General features: G+C 42.2%; 1 protein-coding gene across 2 annotated transcripts in view; it reads right to left on the bottom strand.

Annotated features, from left to right (window-relative positions):
- Window positions 1–22,428, bottom strand: part of OPCML (opioid binding protein/cell adhesion molecule like) — a gene marked incomplete at both ends in the record, with an annotated part of 1,094,036 nt that overhangs the window by 204,633 nt on the left and 866,975 nt on the right. For both annotated transcript variants that reach the window (XM_082627771.1, XM_082627772.1), the window contains one exon: window positions 17,039–17,271. In XM_082627771.1, coding sequence (XP_082483897.1) covers window positions 17,039–17,271 — 233 coding nt within the window. The remainder of the gene's footprint in view (window positions 1–17,038; window positions 17,272–22,428) is intronic.

A 22,428-nucleotide genomic window follows, 5' to 3' on the forward strand; every position in this document is an offset into this window, starting at 1 on the left:
ATGAAGGAGAAAAACCTGCAACCAAGATTACTCTACCCAGCAAGGATCTCATTCAGATTTGATGGAGAAATTAAAACCTTTACAGACAAGCAAAAGCTGAGAGAGTTCAGCACCACCAAGCCAGCTTTACAACAAATGCTAAAGGAACTTCTCTAGGCAAGAAACACAACAGAAGGAAAAGACCTACAATAACGAACCCAAAACAATTAAGGAAATGGGAATAGGAACATACATCTCGATAATTACCTTAAATGTAAATGGACTAAATGCTCCCACCAAAAGACACAGATTGGATGAATGGATACAAAAACAAGACCCATATATATGCTGTCTACAAGAGACCCACTTCAGACCTAGAGACACATTAAGACTGAAAGTAAGGGGATGGAAAAAGATATTCCATGCAAATGGAAATCAAAAGAAAGCTGGAGTAGCAATTCTTATATCAGACAAAATAGACTTTAAAATAAAGACTATTAGAAGAGACAAAGAAGGACACTGCATAATGATAAAGGGATTGATCCAAGAAGAAGATATAACAATTGTAAATATTTATGCACCCAACATAGGAGCACCTCAATATATAAGGCAAATACTAATAGCCATAAAAGGGGAAATCAACAGTAACACACTCATAGTAGGGGACTTTAACACCCCACTTTCACCAATGGACAGATCATCCAAAATGAAAATAAATAAGGAAACACAAGCTTTAAATGATACATTAAACAAGATGGACTTAATTGATATTTATAGGACATTCCATCCAAAAACAACAGAATACATATTTTTCTCAAGTGCTCATGAAATATTCTCCAGGATAGATCATATCTTGGGTCACAAATCAAGCCTCGGTAAATTTAAGAAAATTGAAATTGTATCAAGTATCTTTTCCGACCACAATGCTATGAGACTAGACATCAATTACAGGAAAAGATCTGTAAAAAATATAAACACATGAAGGCTAAACAATACACTACTCAATAACGAACTGATCACTGAAGAAATCAAAGAGGAAATAAAAAAATACCTAGAAACAAATGACAATGGAGACAAACCGACCCAAAACCTATGGGATGCAGCAAAAGCAGTTCTAAGGGGGAAGTTTATAGCAATACAACCCCACCTTAAGAAACAGGAAACATCTCGAGTAAACAATCTGACCCTGCACAAAAAGCAATTAGAGAAAGAAGAACAAAAAATCCCCAAAGTTAGCAGAAGGAAAGAAATCATAAAGATCAGATCAGAAATAAATGAAAAAGAAATGAAGGAAACAATAGCAAAGATCAATAAAACTAAAAGCTGGTTCTTTGAGAAGATAAACAAAATTGATACACCATTAGCCAGACTCATCAAGAAAAAAAGGGAGAAGACTCAAATCAATAGAATTAGAAATGAAAAAGGAGAAGTAACAACTGACACAGCAGAAATACAAAAGATCATGAGAGATGACTACAAGAAACTCTATGCCAATAACATGGACAACCTGGAAGAAATGGACAAATTCTTAGAAATGCACAACCTGCCAAGACTGAATCAGGAAGAAATAGAAAATATGAATAGACCAATCACAAGCACTGAAATTGAAACTGTGATTAAAAATCTCCCAACAAACAAAAGCCCAGGACCAGATGGCTTCACAGGTGAATTCTATCAAACATTTAGAGAAGAGCTAACACCCATCCTTCTCAAACTCTTCCAAAATATAGCAGAGGGAGGAACACACGCAAACTCATTCTACGAGGCCACCATCACCTTGATACCGAAACCAGGCAAGGATGTCACAAAGAAAGAAAACTACAGGCCAATATCACTGATGAACATCGATGCAAAAATCCTCAACAAAATACTGGCAAACAGAATCCAACAGCACATTAAAAGCATCATACACCATGATCAAGTGGGGTTTACTCCAGGAATGCAAGGATTCTTCAATATACGGAAATCAATCAATGTGATACACCATATTAACAAATTGAAGAAGAAAAACCATATGATCATCTCAATAGATGCAGAGAAAGCTTTCAACAAAATTCAACACCCATTTATGATAAAAACCCTGCAGAAAGTAGGCATAGAGGGAACTTTCCTCAACATAATAAAGGCCATATATGACAAACCCACAGCCAACATCGTCCTCTCTGGTGAAAAACTAAAACCATTTCCACTAAAATCAGGAACAAGACAAGGCTGCCCACTCTCACCACTCTTATTCAACTTAGTTTTGGAAGTTTTCGCCACACCAATCAGAGAAGAAAAGGAAATAAAAGGAATCCAAATTGGAAAAGAAGAAGTAAAGCTGTCACTGTTTGCAGATGACATGATACTATACATAGAGAATCCTAAAGATGCTACCAGAAAACTACTAGAGTTAATCAATGAATTTGGTAAAGTAGCAGGATACAAAATTAATGCACAGAAATCTCTGGCATTCCTGTATACTAATGATGAAAAATCTGAAAGTGAAATCAAGAAAACACTCCCATTTACCACTGCAACAAAAAGAATAAAATATCTAGGAATAAACCTACCTAAGGAGACAAAAGACCTGTATGCAGAAAATTATAAGACACTGATGAAAGAAATTAAAGATGATACAAATAGGTGGAGAGATATACCATGCTCCTGGATTGGAAGAATCAAGATTGTGAAAATGACTCTACTACCCAAAGCAATCTACAGATTCAATGCAATCCCTATCAAACTACCACTGGCATTTTTCACAGAACTAGAAAAAATAATTTCAAAATTTGTTTGGAAAAACAAAAGACCCCGAATAGCCAAAGCAATCTTGAGAACGAAAAATGGAGCTGGAGGAATCAGGCTCCCTGACTTCAGACTATACTACAAAGCTACAGTAATCAAGACAGTGTGGTACTGGCACAAAAACAGAAAGATAGATCAATGCAACAGGATAGAAAGCCCAGAGATAAACCCACACACATATGGTCAACTTATCTTTGATAAAGGAGGCAGGAATGTACAGGGGAGAAAGGACAGCCTCTTCAATAAGTGGTGCTGGGAAAACTGGACAGGGACATGTAAAAGTATGAGATTAGATCAGTCCCTAACACCATACACAAAAATAAGCTCAAAATGGATTAAAGACCTAAATGTAAGGCCAGAAACTATCAAACGCTTAGAAGAAAACATAGGCAGAACACTCTATGACATAAATCACAGCAAGATCATTTTGTACCCACCTCCTAGAGAAATGGAGATAAACACAAAAATAAAGAAATGGGACCTAATGAAACTTCAAAGCTTTTGCACAGCAAAGGAAACCATAAACAAGACCAAAAGACAACCTTCAGAATGGGAGAAAATATTTTCAAATGAAGCAACTGACAAAGGATTAATCTCCAAAATTTATAAGCAGCTCATGCAGCTCAATAGCAAAAAACTAAACAACCCAATCCAAAAATGGGCAGAAGACTTAAATAGGCATTTCTCCAAAGAAGATACACAGACTGCCAACAAACACATGAAAGAATGCTCAACATCATTAATCATTAGAGAAATGCAAATCAAAACTACAATGAGATATCATCTCACACCAGTCAGAATGGCCATCATCAAGAAATCTAGAAACAATAAATGCTGGAGAGGGTGTGGAGAAAAGGGAACACTCTTGCACTGCTGGTGGGAATGTGAATTGGTACAGCCACTATGGAGAACAGTATGGAGGTTCCTTAAAAAACTACAAATAGAACTACCATATGACCCAGCAATCCCACTACTAGGCATATACCCTGAGAAAACCATAATTCAAAAAGAGACATGTACCAAAATGTTCATTGCAGCTCTATTCACAATAGCCCGGAGATGGAAACAACCTAAGTGTCCATCATCGGATGAATGGATAAAGAAGATGTGGCACATATATACAATGGAATATTACTCACCCATAAAAAGAAACGAAACTGAGCTATTTGTAATGAGGTGTTTAGACCTAGAGTCTGTCATACAGAGTGAAGTAAGTCAGAAAGAGAAAGCCAAATACCGTATGCTAACACATATATATGGCATTTAAGAAAAAAAATGTCATGAAGGACCTAGGGGTAAAACAGGAATAAAGACACAGACCTACTTGAGAATGGACTTGAGGATAGGGGAGGGGGAAGGGTAAGCTGTGACAAAGCGAAAGAGAGGCATGGACATATATACAGTACCAAACGTAAGGTAGATAGATAGTGGGAAGCAGCCGCATAGCACAGGGGGATCAGCTCGGTGCTTTGTGACCGCCTGGAGGGGTGGGATAGGGAGGGTGGGAGGGACGGAGACGCAAGAGGGAAGGGATGTGGGAACAGATGTATATGTATGACTGATTCACTTTGTTATAAAGCAGAAACTAATTTAAAAATTAATTAATTAATTAATTAATTTAAAAAAAATAAAAAGATCATACAGCAAGTAGCCAAACCAGGAGTTGAAGTTTTCATGCCTCTTACCTAGAGGCAGCCTGGTAAATGCATTTTGTTCTGTATGTGTTTGAATTAAGGCTTATGCTTATCAATAACACTGCCTTTTCTGTTGGATTAGCCTGGATATGACGGCACCTGGAAAACACAAGCCCAACCATGAGTCTGCAGAGATGGGATCAGTTCTCACTGGTATGGGGGGAGGTGGGAGGCAGGAGAGAGTGGGGATCAGGAGCCTTCCTGAGCCTGAGTTCCACACCAGTGACTGCATCAGTCTCTCCCTGCCTCGCGTGGAGGCCAGGCTGAGCGAGATGCAGCAAAGCAACAGGGGAGCAGTGGAGAGAACCCCAGGGTGTCATGGGCACAGAGGTGCTTGCACTGGAGCAGCCTGGCCATGGTTCCCCACGTCCCTGAGGGGAGGCATTCTGCATGTGCTGAGCCCTGGGCTGGGCTTCCCCGTCTCTTTTACTCCTTCCTCTCAACCCCTCCCACCTCCTCTGCTCCCTTGCCTCCCACCACATCCTCCATCTGTAGCTCTGGCCTTCTGCAGGCACCTTCAGTCTCCTACAAGCTTTCCCTTGTCACCTTTTCTTCTAAATCATCCTGGCCCAAGCCCCAGGCTCCTTCCCTCCACTTCCCTGGGCCACTTAGACTCCTATCATGAGAAACAGCAGGTGTCACACCACCGCCATGCCCCTCTCTTTCAACAAGCTCAGTGTGACCTGCTTTGGAGAGCTCTGTACCAAGAAGTGCAGTGGGCACTGTTCATAGTAAATTAAGTATAAAAATCTCTATCCTGAACCAAATATTGGCTGTTCACTCTGTATCTGAGGGAGGGCCGCCAAATTTCTCGTCCTGGAGCAACCTGCACCTTGAAAATGGCCAACATCTGGACTATTATTAGATCTCAGGCCACAGCAGGACCCTTGTAAACACTCCGTCCCATTTAGATGTCCCCTTTGGCATATTTGAGACACACAGGGTCTCTTCTGCCAACCTATAAATTCATCTAAAATCTGTGCTTCTCCGTGAAAAATTCTAATGACTGAAAGAGCCGATAACAATACTGTAATTCACGATTATCTCTACTATAAGAGAGGGCTTATTCTTTTTCAATACTGACCTCAATTAAGGTGACATTATGAGGGCAGCCTTTCTGCAGCTCTGTTAATCACCATTCACACATCAAGCATAGGGAACTCCGCTCTGCTTTCAGCTACCAATAAACCAATAATAAAACTCCAGCTCCTGGGAGACACAGGGCTCCCTTACCTAGGGATTTTAGATCACCCAGGTAGCTGTTATGTCATTTCTGAGAGGGGAAAAAACCTATCTGAACAGAAACTAAGAAGGAATTAAGAAGATAATAAAGAAAAAAGTGAGAAGAAAGAGGAAGAATTGGAAGGAGGGTAAAAATCTCTATTCCAACAGAATCTTCTTCTAAAGCTGTTGATGATTAGGAGAGGATTAGGCAGCTCACATTCCAGCTATATTAAATTAAATCCCAGGCCCCTTTCCTCAGACACACACAGGCCTGAGAACATCAATCCTATCATGACAAAATAGCCCTCGGGAAAAGGAATCCTCCTGGCAGTGTGCCATCCCGCTCTTATAAACTGTTAGCCATGGTAATGAACCAGTCCAAGAGGCATATTAATAATGACAAGAAGAGACACATTTATTGTTGATTGTTGAGATGGTGGCAGATTTATTGCCAGTGTGCCAGGAGGGAGGGCCTGGCCCAGCAACGGTGCAATTAAAAACAAATTGAATACAGGACAAAGAATCAATAATCTAACAGGGCAACTTTTCATTTGCAAAATACAAATATAAATTAATTGACCTGAACACAGTTGCTAACTGGTCATTAATGTGTGCTTGCTGGCCAATCAGGGTGTGTCATTGATGCCATCATGTTGATTGCAGCAGGCTGAGGGGTGCCCTTTTAGCTGCCTGCCAAGGCTGCCCTCTGGGCCATCCTGTTTGGGGTGATTTCCAATGTCACTAAAAAACATGGCTGTGTCGGATCTTTCCCCTGAAGCTCTAAATTACAGAATTTTAAAAAAGGTTTCACTAAGAACTTCTTTATTCGGTAGAAATAAATGCTTTTGGTGCCTGCCTATACAGTGATCTGTCCTAAGCAATTAGGACATTTGCCATTATTTTCATGGATTAGTAACACTTAATATAAATTTGTTAAAGAGCTATCTATATGGTCTTGCCAATTCAGATTGCAATCCCTAACCTGTGACCATATTAAAAATAATAGCACCAACTCTGGCTTTTGCTTTCAAGGAAAAATCTAGGTGTGGGAAAAAGTTAGATCCACCAATAGCTGAAATATAAAATGAGAAGTTACAGGTAGCATAAGGAAGTGCAGGTAAAGGTTTGGAATTCCAAAGAAAGCCTTTGGCTTTGGGGATTTAGCCACTTTCAAACTGTACTGTTCAATATGATAGCCACTGGCATGTGTGGCTATTTTTAATTAAATTAATTAAAATGAAATAATACTGACAATTCACTAGCCACATCTCTAGTTCTTGGATGCGCAGGCTCAGCAGCCATGGCTTATGGGCCCAGCCACTCTGCGGCATGTGGGATCTTCCCGGACCGGGGCACAAACCTGTGTCCCCTGCATCGGCAGGCAGACTCTCAACCACTGCGCCACCAGGGAAGCCCACATCACTAGTTCTTAATAGCCCCTTATGGCTAATGGCTACCATGTCGGACAATGCAGATATAGGACACTTCCATCATCACAGAAAGGTCCATGGGACAGTCCTGCTCTATAGGGTCCGTAGGACTTGGATATCCAGAGAAAAGAACATTCAAGACAGATAGATTGTCTGAGAAATGGAAAAGAATGCAGGGCACTGGGGGCGGAGGTTTTACAAGGACAAGTTTGGCTAAGTTCTGTGTAGGATATAAAAATGGAAGAATAGAAAGTAACAGTGATAAAGGAGGTCTGACCTTGAACTGTTGAGCACTTGGAAAAGTGATCTAAGAGGTTTTGACTTTACAGTATTCTCAAAAGGGAGTAATTGACATTACAAGCAGGAGGAAGTGACATGATCTGGTGCGTGCATCAGGAATATTTAGACAACAGTGTTAAAATGAATTATAAGGACCCCGAGACTGAGGACGGGGTAGCAATTAGGACGTGGCAGTGAAAAGTCACCAGAGTGTAAGATGCCACACTTTTATGGTTGTGGTTGTGGGAACAGAAAGAGAATGACTTTACTGGACATGACATCTGCTTTGATAGAGAAGCAAGAGAAAAAGAAAGTCAACGCTTGAGCCATCGTTTTATACAAGGCTGGTGTGTCCATGAATATAAATGTGAATTACAAGAGGAGGAACGGATTTTGGAGCGAAGAAAAGTCCAATGTGGGACACAGTGAAATATGTATGGGACACCCACCCTGAAGAGTTCAGGAAAGAATCGGAAAGAAGAGACTAGAATAAGGGAAGACATTAAGAAGTAGAAAGGTGGAGTTCAGAGTCACTGATACAGACTTGATATTAACTCCAAGGAGGAAGTCATAATCACGAAGACACATAAAGTAGGAGGAGAGGAAAAGGTTTAAGGAGGCCAGATCCTGACTGCAGAGATATTAGACTGAAGTCCTTTAAACAGAGATAACCTGACAAGGCAAGCATGCGCCTTGTAAATGCACAGGTGTGTCAGTCTGGCCTGAGACATTTAAAATGGAGGGAATGAAGAGGACATTCCACGTAGAGGTTAAGTGCTGCCTTTCCCTATAGACTAAGCAGAGCTCGAATCACGGCTCTGTACCTCTCAGCTCTTGACCTAGGGCAAGTTCCTCAGCCTCTCTGAGCCTCGGTTTCCTCATTCAAAAAATTAGTAAAATGCATCTCATTCTCTTGGGTTAATGGGGAAATAGAACTAGATCGTGTCTGTAAAGTGACTGCTATGCTTGGTACTCAGCCTTGACAACCACGGTTTATAATTATTCTAAGACACATCTTTGACTGCTTTCCTTGTGATTATTTTACTTCACTTCTATTGCTCTTCAATTTCTGAATCTATAGAGGAGAATGATTAGTGAAGAGAATGATTAGTGAAGAGAATAGTCAAAGGCTTTTTGATACCTTGATGAGAATCCAAAGTAGGAATAAGTACAAATGTTAGGTATTGGTGCTAAGACACTGTGTTTCAGGTAAAACTTGTTAACGAGGGGCTCACAACCAGGCTTTGGAATGCAAGTCAGACTCTTCAAATATGTGTCTACGTGCTGCATGTAGGGAAATATCACCACTCTAAATTCACAGATTACTCTGATGCTAAGCCATGACTATAACTAAACCTGTGGGTGGTGAAGTTTGAAATCTTAGGTGGGATTCTGACTACATGAGAGTCATGATGAACTTTAAACTATTGGGAGAATTTATGAACATTTACTAACTTACCCTTCTTCAAAAGTGTGCCTGCTTCCCCTGCTGACAGCACTGGGAAAGCTCTCTTTGTATTTACTTGCGCTGTTGACAGCTGAGGCTCTTAGGACACAAGCTGAGATCACCATGCAAATTGACTAGAACATAACAGGCATTTCATTTCCTCCTGCATCTCCACATCAGTTATGGTTTTGAGAACAGTCTTCATGACTGTTCTGTTTATTTAGTTCTTTTGCAAATAAGGCAAATGACAGCTCCAGACCCCACCACTTCTCTTTCTGCTCCTGTATGTATCCCAAACCAGGTGCCAGGACTGACAGCACCATCTTGGATCATGCCAAGAGTCTCTGCTGTGGCCTCCAAGCAAGCTCATGCACTTTGATGCATCCACTCAAAGCCAGGAATCTCACACAGTACTGTTGCCCTCTTGGCAGACAGGGTCGAACCATCTTCAGCTCTGACTATGAGTCCATCAAATTTTGCTTTGGTCTCATTCAGCTTGGAACACCGTTAACTATTGCTATTCCTATAATTAAAAGTTTATAAGTGTTAAAGGAGGAATTGAGCAGATATCCGCCAGCCCCTTACTAGAGGGAGGATGGACCTGCACATTTAATGGAATTCCAGGGGCCACAAAAGAAGTAGCTATGAAAACTGCAAAAGCTGTGCGTGTGTGTGTGTGTGTGTGTGTGTGTGTGTGTTATAACGTTAGTTTCTAAGCAGAGCAGAACAAAGCCCCATATCTCTCCTCACAATAATGGGAGTAGAGGCTTGATAAAAGGAGAAATATTCTTTCTACAAAATGTGTTTCGTACAGTGTTGTCAGCAACTAACTACACATGATGTCATGAAAGACATGATAACCTATGGGATTGGGGAGAGGTAAATACTAATTCGATTTCAGCTACAGGACATGTCAGATTCAGACAATGTCTGAGTAACACAATGAGGAAAGGGACAGGACAGTTGCAGGGAGAGTGTGAGTATGAGTGTGGGTCTCATTCCAACCCCGAGGCCGGGCTAGAGGGAGCCTGCAGGGGGACTCCCTTCTTGTGAAGGATGACTTGTGAAGTGCCTTCCTCGGCTGGGTACAGAGGGCATTCTGAGGGCACCGACTTCAATCCAGATTCCTTCTAAATTGTAATTGCTTTCTTAGTTTACCCAACCCTGAAATTAGGAATCTTAGTATATATCTATATACACCATCGGATGTGGGTTGTGGAGTTTACAAATATCACGTGAAGCAGGAAAGGAAAGGATGTCTTTCATATATATCTGTTAATAAACACACATACACACACAGGATTAAGATTAAGGTGTGCATGTGTGTACCTGAAGGAAATCAATTACATTCAATTGTATTCTTCACCCCAGAATAAGAAGCCAGGAAGGGAATGTCCCAGAGACACAGGTCCGGATGTGAGGAGCAGAGCTCAGCCTGGGGAGGGAGTTATCTGACGCCCAGTCTTGATCTTTTCCACATTCCCACCCTGCCTCTGTGAAGAGCAAGTGTGATTATAATTTAAAATAGAGGCCGAATAAATTAAATTTATTTCAGGTTGACTGCCTGCTTTTCTTTAGGCCCACAATTATGCATGTTAATTTAAATAATTATTTAAAGATTATTTGGGAAAAGAGGGGAAAATAGCAGAGAAAAAGAGGTGAGTAACAAAGGAAGGGTTAGAAATAGGTAGGTCCGGGCTTCCCTGGTGGCGCAGTGGTTGGGAACCCACCTGCTGATGCAGGGGACACGGCTTCGACCCTGGTCTGGGAAGATCCCACATGGTGCGGAGCAACTAAGCCCGTGCGCCACAACTACTGAGCCTGCGCTCTAGAGCCCGTGAGCCACAACTACTGAAGCCCATGCGCCTAGAGCCCATGCTCCGCAACAAGAGAAGCCACCACAATGAGAAGCCTGCGCACCTCAACGAAGAGTAGCCCACGCTCGCCGCAACTAGAGAAAGCCCACACACAGCAACGAAGACCCAACGCAGCCAAACACAAGTAAATAAAATAAATAAATTTATTTTAAAAAAATAGGTAGGTCATTGCAAAAGTGTGACCCGTGGGCAGGTGTGCCTCCCTTTACCTGCTGGGATGGTCCACCAGGTGCCCGGCCCCCATCCACCCCAACCAGCCTTAGCCAGGGCCCCTCTTCTCCACAACCATCTTCTCAGGAACCACCCTTCTCAGTAGCACCTCAGAACTTCTATATTTTTTTCACAAATAGTAACATCCGCCTGCCCTTTTACTTAGCTATGAGTTAGCAATCTGGCCTGTGAACCCAACACTGGGTCTAGAATTAAAACCCCTTCATTGCAGCACTACTGACAATCGCCAAGACATGGAAGCAACCTAACTGTCTATCGACAGATGAATGGATAGAGAAGACGTGGTACATACATACAATGGAATATTAGCCATAAAAAAGAATGAAATAATGCCATTTGCGGCAACATGGATGGACCTAGATCATCACACTAAGGGAAGTAGGCCAGACACAGAGAAAGACAAATATCATATGATATCATTTATATGTGAAATCTTAAAAGAATGATACAAATGAACTTATAAACAAACAAAAATAGACTCACAGACACAGAAAACAAACTTATGGTTACCAAAGGGGAAAGGGGGGAATAAGTCAGGGGGTTGGGATTAACATACCCACACTACTATCTATAAAACAGATAACCAATAAGGACCTATTGCATAGCACAGGGAGCTCAATATTTTGCAATAACCTGTAAGGAAAAAACTGTATATGTATAACTGAATCACTTAGCTATACACCTGAAGCTAACACAACATTGTAAGTCAACTATTCAAGTAAAAATACAACTCCTGGTGTTAAGGGGTGCTTCACCACTTGCTAGCCAGTGTAACTTGGACAAATCACGTCAGCTCTCTGAATCTCAGGTTCTTTTCTTGGAATGTGGTGATTTTCTGTTCTGTCTCCCAGGGCTTCAATGAAGAATAATCAGAAGAGATCATGCATGCAGAGGGCTTTAACTGTGTGTGTTTTGATAGCTTTTACCTAGAGACAAGCCTAGTGAAGGGAATTTAAACCTTTTAGTGGCTCTATCATCTTTGGGCAAGTTTTTACTCGTTCTGAGCTTCAGTTTTCTTATTTGTAAGATGTGACTATGGCGTAAACCTTTCAGGGATGTTGTGAGGATCAACTGAGATCAGTTTACACTCAATGTGCCCAGTGCAGAGGTTGGCTGACACTCAGCGAAACCTAGGGCTGGACTGGGTGGAGAATCAGACTTCTCTACCTGCTAAACTAAACCTTGGGTACCAAGTATTCTCACCTGAACTGACTCCAGGCTCAAAGCCCCAAAGTCTTTGAAGACATAGAAATTGCGTAGGCTTGTTCACATCATTCATCCTTTCTAGCCCTTTGCCTAAAATTGGGCTTAGCAAGAATAGTTTGCTCCAGAAAGGAAGTGTCTGGCAGTAAACAGATTTTTGGACTAGCCTAGAGAGCAGATAGAGATACCAACAGCCAAGGAGAAAGGATGCCAGGTCTTCCTGTCTATCGCTCCCTGACAGTGACAACTACTGTGACGATATCCATACATTCCAGAATGCTGAAGAGTTCATGACAATCAGAGTGACGATTAGATTCTGGATTCTCAAAGGGCCAGCGTTTTCAGTATGTACATAGGGGAAAGAGGTAACATTTAGAATGTGTGTCCCTGGAGGGATGAGCTACTGGTAAATTAATTATCTTCTTCTTTGCCTCTCCCTCAGCCTCTCTCCATCATCTTTTGGGGCTCTGGCACCCCACTCCTGCTCCCCCGCTGCTCATTTTCTTTCTTGAGTTTTGTCCACAATTTCTGCTAGTACAGTGAAATATCAGTAGCAGGAAAAAGAGGGAAAAAAGAAAGGATAACTGGTAAATTCCCATGGATCTAGATTAGAGGAATCACCTTGGATGTGGTTGGCAGTGGTGGGGGGTGGCCTATGCTGGAGGCACACTGAGCGTGGAGTTGCATGGCTGGGGTACAGACCCAGCACAGCTGCTGACTCACAGGGCACCCTGGCCAGTCTCTTAACTTCTGTGAGCTGCAGTGATCTCATGCAAAATGGAGATAACAGTCACTGCCCTGAAGCCTCCCAGGGCTTGTTGTGAGGGTCACATGAGCCAAAGATTGTGACCAGTGCTGTAAAGTACTAAATAAACACACGGAAGTCATGCGATCACTGTTAGAACATATCTCTTGGCTTGTCACATGGAAGACCTCATCCCTCTAAGGACCTTTTCCCAATTACTGGCCACTCCAAGTCATCTGGCCAGCCTGACTCATCCCCTGCCCCTATCTGCCTGAAGGGACTTTATGATCACTGCCTTCTTATGCCTTTTCATTTGCTGTATCCATCTGTCCTGTGTTCATTTTACAAACATTTGCTGAATGCCTAGGAACCCTCAGACAGTGTGCTATGTACTGGGGCTCCTGCTGTTCTCAAGTAGGAAGAGTTAATCTCACAAAATTTACCTCCTCTCATGCTAGTAAATTCACGATAAATCTGAAACAAACCCCTTCTTGTCGAGTTACACCTGTTTCTTGGTTCTATAACACCTGTGTAATGTCTGTGTTTTCTTTATCCCTAAAGCTCACAAGCCTAACACTTTCCTCTCCCAGCGGCTCAGGATCCTAACTCTGCAATCACTAGTGGGAACATCTAACATTTCCCCAAACTCAAAAAGGGAGGTGATATCCTTTTAATTCTTCCTATTTCAAGATATTGGGATTAATCCTCTCAATTTCCCTTGGATGATACCTCTTGAAGGAAGCTTCTCCATTCCTACAGGGAGACCCACAATCTGCTGTCCTCACACCTTCTGTGAGGTGTGCCCTCACACCTGAGTGATGGGCATGACCTCTTGCCCATCCCATGCCTCCATCTCCTTTATGGCACTCCCTCTCACACAGGGCTGCCAGATTGGTTTTCCTGCCCTGACTAATCTGAGCCCCTTGTTCTGGATTTCCTTAACACCTCGGTACACAGTCACAGCCTCACTGTCATGCACCAGGGACACAGTCACAGCCTCACCGTCACACACCAGGGACACAGTCACAGCCTCACTGTCATGCACCAGGAACACAGTCACAGCCTCACTGTCACACACCAGGGACACAGTCACAGCCTCACCATCACGTGGCACCTTAAAGTTATCCCTTCCATGGCCAAGATGTACCTTGGGGACCAGTGATGCTATTTTAACAAAAGCAGCTTCTTCCCTTAAAGAGAAGGACTAGGAAACTAATCTCATCAGATACGTAGAAAGGCCTTATAAACCAGGAAAGGACAGGCTTTGAGGTAGTGTTAGAGCAGCTCTCACTTACTCACCTTGCAGAAGGAGGGAGCAACAAAGCCTAGACCCCGTGGGATTGCCCTTCTGCTAATGACACTTGTCTGGCAGAGGTGATGAGATTGTAACAATCTCAAATGGACAGAAGATAAATACCATACACACACACACACACACACATATGCAGATAGACAAGTTGCAGCTTGGAAATTTTTCAGTTTTTCTCATTGCAAAATCAATACCCATCAGCAGTTTGAAATTAAAGGCAGGATTAGACCTCAGTTTTATACATGCCTTATTGTATTCCAAAAGCTTTCTACTCGGTCAGATAAATCTTCTTTAAGAGGATTAGGAAACTTTCATTATCTTTAACCTGAACTAACACTAAGTCTGAAAAATTAATCTATAGACTGGACAAAAGCCGATAGCTGCTGGGAAAGAGGAGACGTCTGGGCTTTTTTCTAATTGAGCCGCGGGGTCTCAGCTTCCACCCACTGGAAACTCAACTGATTCCCCAAGGAAGAACGGCTCCCTGAGCTCCTTATTTGAGCCTCTCAGTAAGTGTAAAGCCCAGTCTGCTGAGGTTCCCAAGAGGAGGTGCTCCCCTTCCTCCTCTGCCCTCCTGATCTTTGCATTGCATTGCCTGGAGCTACAGAAGTTGCTCGGCCTAAAGCGTGGAGACTTGAGGACGTCACCTCTGGGATGAAGGACTCCCCTGCCCTGCTTCTTGCCTCTTCCCAGAGTCTTTCTGACCCAAAGCTCTGAGGCCCCACTGGCTTTCACATCCAGCCCCAGGAATTACTCCAAGCTTCTTACAAAGAACATATCCCTGAAGCTCTGTACCACAAGCCCTTTATGGCCTGTATTGGCTTTGACACGCTTACACAGTCTGTCTTCTTCCCTGAAAAGTGATAGCCTTGCTCTGCTTGAGTCTGTTTCTGTACAGGGCCTGACAGTTCTTTTTTTTTCTTTCAGTGACGAATTTCCTGAATTTGAAGATAACGTTGTTGTCAAGGCCACGGAGGCGCCACGGAGGCGTTACTTCCCATGCCGAGAATTTCTGCTCCTCTGGAGCCAAGCCCAGGTGGCAGGCGGGTGGTGAGAGCTTGAGTTCCCTTGTTTTCTGCAGACATCCCCGCTCGTCTCAGACGACTGATCCCAGTGAGGGTCTCCACCAGCCTCTGAGGAGAAGCATCAGCCGTGACACTTGTCTTTATCTCCAGATGGCAGGCCGTCTTGTAGCTTCCAAGCAGATCATCCCCAAGCCATACCCCTAGTGGGACATGGATGGAGAACAGACACAGCGGAGCACGGGTGTCCTCGTGTAGCAGGCAGATGTGGGAGTCTGGGAGCGTGTGGGTGAGAGAAGGGCTTAGAGGTTGAACAGAGGCGAGGTTTCAGCACTATGGCGGCACCAGGGCCTGCCGGGAGCCAGGGCTGTAGCAGACAGACCTCTGGTCCAGCTCAGGCCATTACCACAGTGTGCAGAGCCAAAGCCCCAGATGCTCTGCTAGCAAAGAGCTGTTCCAGACAAAAGAAAAGAATGGCCACCTTGATTTGCACACGTGACCAAAGCATGAAAAGACTCTAACCCCTACTCAAACTTCCCATGAAAGCATCTGAAATGAGCAAAATTATATTTTCTAGAAAGGCAGGAATGAGGGAATCCATATTAGCTAAGCAAGAATGCCATACACATTTCAGAAACTGAAAACGAAATAAAACCCATTGGATCAACTGCAGATGGGATCTCATAAAAGGCAGTTACTGACACTAAGTCACACACAGGGACTCTTTCTGAGCTCAAGGCATGGCTACGAGACATCAGCATAGGGGACACTGAGAAAGGTCCACTCAAACCTCTCCTTTGGTGGAGGAAGGATATGTCATAGGGGGATGGGAGCTAATCTGCTCAGCACCTCATTGCTACCATGAGTGGATACCTGATAGAAATTGCTTTACATAGTGACGGGGGTGTTGGTAGGGGGCAGTTCGACATAAGGTCATTTGTAGAGCTGCCTTGTTTTAAGATGGTTCCCCAATTCTCTTGAGTGCTCTCTGCATGAGTTTTTAATTCTTAACACTTAATAGTTGATATCTGAGGTTCTGACATTTCTTCAACCCCATTTTTCTCCTACAAAGTAAAATTCAAATGAAAAACTTTAACTACTATGCCTGGGTTATACTAATTCAGACTTTTACGGGAGAATGGGAGAGAATGTTAGGGATTCCCCCCTTTCAATTACATAGATTTATTTCCAACATAGACCTGGAGATAACATTTTGACTAATATCCCTCTTGACCTCAACGCCATTGTGGGGCTAAAAGGGTGTACACGGACTCAGCAGCAATGCCAAACAACACTCAGAACCCCTTCTGGTACAGACACAACCACTAGCTATGCAAGAACAGTCATATGTCACACGATTTCACATCAATATTATTAACCTTTTATCATGAAATAAGCCTCTGAACAATAAAAGGCGCAGAGAGTAGTACCATATCCATTTCCTAATATATCTTTTCCCAACTCCAGAGTGCTAAGTAACTAATATCTATATAATATAATATAATATAACATAATAGATATTTCTAATATATCTTTTCCCAACTCCAGAAAGCTCAACCAGCGCAAACATGCCAAACAACCTATTAATGAGAGCAGAAGGACCAGAGAGAAAATGGAGAAACTCTGTAAAGATACTCAGTACTTAGTCAAGACCCCAGCAGGTGGAAGGAATCCAGGACAGACACTCAGTCTCTGGATTCTACAGAGGAAATGGCCTTTTGTGTCTTTCTACAGGAGTAGAAGGACAAGCTGAGATCATGCTTCCCCTGCATCACTGAGGGGAACGTGAGCCCCCTGGCCAGGCCGCCTACCTTGCACGATGAGGTGCACCCGGGAGGTTTTGGGGTGGTTGTCCGTCTGCACGGAGCAGGTGTACGGGCCCTCGTCGTACACGTCCACGTTCTGGATCATGATGCTGTACTGGGTTGGCGTGTTAACCAGTATGATCACGCGAGGGTCTATGGACCACTTGTCATTCCCGGCATAGAGGATGGTGCTGCGGTTCAGCCAGGCCACCCGGGTGACCCGGTCATCTATGGTACACCTGTGAGTGAGGATCGGGGAGGGGAGGGAGGGAGAGAGTGTTCAGAGATTCTGTTATAAACACAGCTGTTGTCATTCAAGGGGTAAATGAAATAACATAGCCCAGTGCTAAAGGGAATGAATTATTGATAAAACTTCCTAAACAGAGGGAAACAGTGGCCTGAATCCTCCTGAAGAACTGATGCTACAAAATCATTTCTATTCGATTTAGGAGCATATTATGTGAATATCTTTGCCGTATATTTGCTTTCCATCTTATTTTTCCCCTTAGGCTTCTATGAAAATTAGTTTATATTTATTTCTCGAGCACAGTTACCAACTTGTGGGAGAAGTGGCCCAGAGCCAGAGGGGAGACAGAGTGCATCAGTATTCCAAGTAGGTCACAGATAATCCACACAGCAAATGCTTAACTTGTTGTTAAGTCAAAACTTGGACATATTTACCTCCAGACCTCCCTCGTGTCCATCATCTCCTGTACTCCTAAGCCGCCCAGAGCCCTCTAACTGCAATTGATATCACAGAGTCTGGAAAGTCATGGTACAGTGCCAGCAGTCTTTGAGGCAGTCATGGCTACCTCTTAAGATTTCAGGAGAGGGAAGGAGAAAGTGGCCAAGCAGACCACTACCCCACATACCCTAACCTACTCTTCCCAACAGTCAGAGGCTATGAATGGAGGCTACGAGCAAATGGAATTTGCTTGTCGGTGTGTATGACCTGCAGGTTATCAGGTTTAATGCAGAAATAGATACAATAGCCAGGACATGGAAGCAACCTAAATGTCCATTGACAGAGGAATGGATAAAGAAGATGTGGTATGCACATACAATGGAATATTACTCAGCCATAAAAAAACAATGATATAATGCCATTTGCAGCAATATGGATGGACCTAGAGATTATCATACTGGATTGGCCAAAAAGTTCATTTGGTTAGTGAATTTACATTGTTCGATAAAATTCTTGGTGAAAATGAAAAATATATCTTTTATTTTTGCTTAAAACCGAATGAACTTTTTGACCAAACCAATACCAAGTGAAGTAAGCCAGACAGAGAAGGCAAATATAAGATATCACTTATATGTGGAATCTAAAAAAATGATACAAATGAACTTATTTACAAAACAGAAATAGACTCACAGAAAACAAACTTATGGCTACCAAAGGGGAAAGGGGGGGAGATAAATTAGGAATTTGCGTGTAACATATACATGCTATTATATATAAAATATATAAACAACAAGGACCTACTTATAGCACAGGGAACTATTTATTTATTTATTTTACAACTTTATTGGAGTCTAATTGCTTCACAATGGTGTGTTAGGTTCTGCTTTATAACAAAGTGAATCAGTTATACATATACATATGTTCCTATATCCCTTCCCTCTTGCGTCTCCCTCCCTCCCACCCTCCCTATCCCACCCCTCCAGGCGGTCACAAAGCACCGAGCTGATCTCTAGCACAGGGAACTATACTCAGTATTTTGTAGTAACCTATAAGGTAAAAGAATCTGAAAAAAATACATATGTATGTATAGCTGAATCATTTTGCTGTACGCCTGAAACTAAAACAACATTGTAAATCAACTTCATTTCAATAAGGAATAAATTAATTTAAGAAAAAAAAAAGAAAAAACTAAGGTCATGTTGTCTCCTCCACAACCTTGGGGCCCTAGCTTTACTTTCTGTGCATTTTTATTCCTTCTACAGCAACTGTCCATTTCCCTTATGAGGACTAAAGCCCTAATGGGCCCTCTCTGCTCCCCACTTTCAAAAGCATTTCTTAGGAAAAAAATATGATAAACACATTCATTCACTCTCAGTTGCAAATCACTGATACGAATTAACGTGCCAACTTTCTTAATAACAGCTGTATTTCCATGAAGATTAAATCCCTGTTTGAATGACTCCTAAAGGTTAAATTCCTACTGTACAGTGCGGCCAGCCTGGAAGTAGATGGTAAACTGGACAGAATGAAGGGTGTTGTCTCCCAGACCCTGGAACCACACACACCCAGGTGACAGTGCAGACAATATGCTTGCTTTTATTTTGGTCAATTACATAACCCTTTTCACATTTTAAGTTGACATTATATTTTTAAAGTTTAGGTAATAGTTTCAAAGGATGCATTTTTGGTCTGTGGAGATTATTCACATTTTAAAATTAAAATGTCATAATGTTCCTTTATATATGTCTCTATACGAATTTAAATATCATAGCAATTTGATACTCATGATGTCTACTTTCAAAATTCATGAACAAGCCCTTTTTTAACAGTCATAAAATGTGCATTGCTCCTTTTCTAAACTTGAACTTGTGTATCTATTATATATCCTCTGCAGGATTTTATCCTGATATAATATTTCAAGCATATTTTATGCTTGAAAATCTTTTATTGATCAGCTATCATATTTATTTGCAACAATATATATAAAGTATAAAGATTGAAATTTAAATTTCTTTCATGTTCTGTGACCGTAAAGCTCTGAATAATATTTTCTTTTAGAATGAGTTATCATTACAAAGATAATATTGATAAAATAACATAAATATATTATACATGTAGTTAAGTAATAATTAAATATAAGAAGTAAACTTTTACTGGAAATATAGCTCTCAATGGGATAGACGAGGCTTTTCTGTTTATTATACCATCGATAAATATCATTATACTAGAATGAGAGCTCAGGATCGGTTCTATTCCTATTTTGCTTTGAAAAAAAACCAAGTTCACATAAGCAAGGAGATAGAAAAGAAAACCTTGTATAGCAATGTCACTCAATTCTTTGAACCTCTTCCAAGATATATGCCAAAAACCACATAGTAATATAGCCTCAAAAATTATTTTAATGATCTCACAGCTGACAATTCAATTAATTCCTCCTTCAATTTCTTTTAAAGCAATGAATTGGAAAATACCTGACTTGCAAAGGACTTTGTAACCCAGTATTAAATTCATTCAATTTCTCAGTATCTGGACAGTATATTGCTAACATTTTACTAGGCCTTATCAAATGACTATTAAAGGTGCGTTATTCTGTCACTTAGAAGCACTTTGTTTAACCCAATATGCTGAGAAAGGTGGGGAAAATTGAAATACTGTTTATTTTAATATGCCAAATCACCCTGCCCTCTGTCAGAAAACATCTCTATCTCTCTGGATTCTAATTCCAAGATAGAGAAGGTACCAGTTTTGCCATGACTTTATTACTGAAGAAAAACTGTGCCATTTCCTTCAGGACTTCTCTGCTTTACTTTGGTGGGACTCTCCCTCAAGACTGATACTCTGTTTGATGACAGATTGATAATAGCGGTGGAGGTAACAATGAAAGTAAAGGAACATTCTCTCCCAGACAATTAAAGTGGGATCAGTCAGAAAGGACAACCAGAACTACAACTCAAACACAGGTCTTTCTCAGGCAGATCCATTTTAGGACATTTTAGATCTTGAAAATGTACTTCTTTAGATACATTTCCTTGTGTAAGACCTACAACTGCAGGTTGGGGGTGAATTGCACCAGTTCAAATTGCCTCAGGGTCTGGTAGGGGCTGACTTTGAGGCAGGGCAGTCCAACTCTACCCTCTGGGTGGCACAGTGCCCTGCCACACAGCCCTTGGAAAGCCTTGTGTACCCCTTGGTGGACATACCCCGGATGGATGACTAAGGTCCAATTCACCTGCTCTCAAGCCTGGGCCTCATTAGTGGGAATGGAAAACACATAGAGGGAAGTAAGTCCATCTCTCTAATGGGGTAGAGCTGCTTCGCTGAGTCTACACAACCCTAGAACCTAACAGATGACAAAGACACTTAGCAGAAAGATTCTGTCAGTTGAGGACAGTTATCTGCCTCTTAATGCTTCTGTGCCTCAGAAGAAAGCGTCCTTTCAGGGCTTCTCGCTTTCCTCCATCACGAGAGGGCCCTTTCACCGTCCTCTGAACAGCAGGAAGAAGAGCTCAGAAAAGGACTTAACATTATGCTTAAGTATTGTTCCAAACCCCGCTCCTGCCCTGATGGCTGTGGCTACAACTTGGACTCTCTTTAACCAGAAGCCCACGAAGGAGAGTTTTTAATGTTAAATAAGGGGAAGCCAAGAGGAAAGTTAAGAAATATTAATGACAGCTTTCCAATTTCTTGAAAACCCTTTCAGGTATTTAAAATTCTTACATTCCAAGCTAACCCTGCCTACTGGCCCAAATACAATAGAACTCATGGCACCTCTACTGGAACGTCTACAATTACACAGTGAGTGTTCTGTGCCCAGCACAGTTTAAGAAGCTTCCATATATTAAATCACTTGATCCCATGGCTACCCTTTGAGAGACGCTCTATCACTGTCCACATTGTACAGTGAGGAACAGACAGCGGTTCAGGTCTCCTAACATCCAAGGCCGGCACCATTGTAACTGAGCAGGACCCCACGGGACCTTCCCGGGACAGGCCTTCCCCCAGATCCTCTGCTTTGCTTCTCTCTGAAGTACCTAGATAATAGTGTTTGATGCACATTTCCTGAGTTGTTTTGCAGATGTAAACTTACCCCCTCCAACAAATGGAAGATGTTAACTCCTTGGCGACCCTGAGCCCATAGCCCCAGGCCTCCTGGAGCCTAAGGACAGATAATGTGAACCCCTGTGACACCACCCTGCTGCCACACCATCAGACAGTCGGAGAATTGTGCACAAGCTGATCATAAACTTTTCTCTGCTCCAAACTCCGAAGTTTCTGTTTGTTTGGCCTCACTGTGTGCTGGGCACATGAACTTGCGTCAACACCATCAGGCAGGGGATTCAAACCTGGGCAGCCTGGCACGGGGGTCCTTGTACTTCAAGGCTTCTATTAAAGATAATAATAAAAACAAGGGCTTGTGGTTTGAGAACCCAAGTTATTAGGCCAGCCAGAGTTTCCCTCAAAGTTATGGTACTTATTTAATCTTCTCATAAGCGATAAAACAGCTTTGGGGAACAGGAAGAATACTTGGAAGTGATTTTTTCACATCCATAAACTACCTCTAGCTATGTGTGAGGAGAGGTGTGGGGATAAGAATAAAGAATAAAGAGTAAGGGAGCTCAGGGGAAGACGGCGGAAGAGTAAGATGCGGAGATCACCTTCCTCCCCACAGATGCATCAGAAATTCATCTACACGTGGAACAACTCCTACAGA

Source organism: Mesoplodon mirus (genome assembly GCF_964341445.2).
Source record: "Mesoplodon mirus genome assembly, chromosome: 7".
NCBI lineage: Eukaryota > Metazoa > Chordata > Mammalia > Artiodactyla > Ziphiidae > Mesoplodon > Mesoplodon mirus.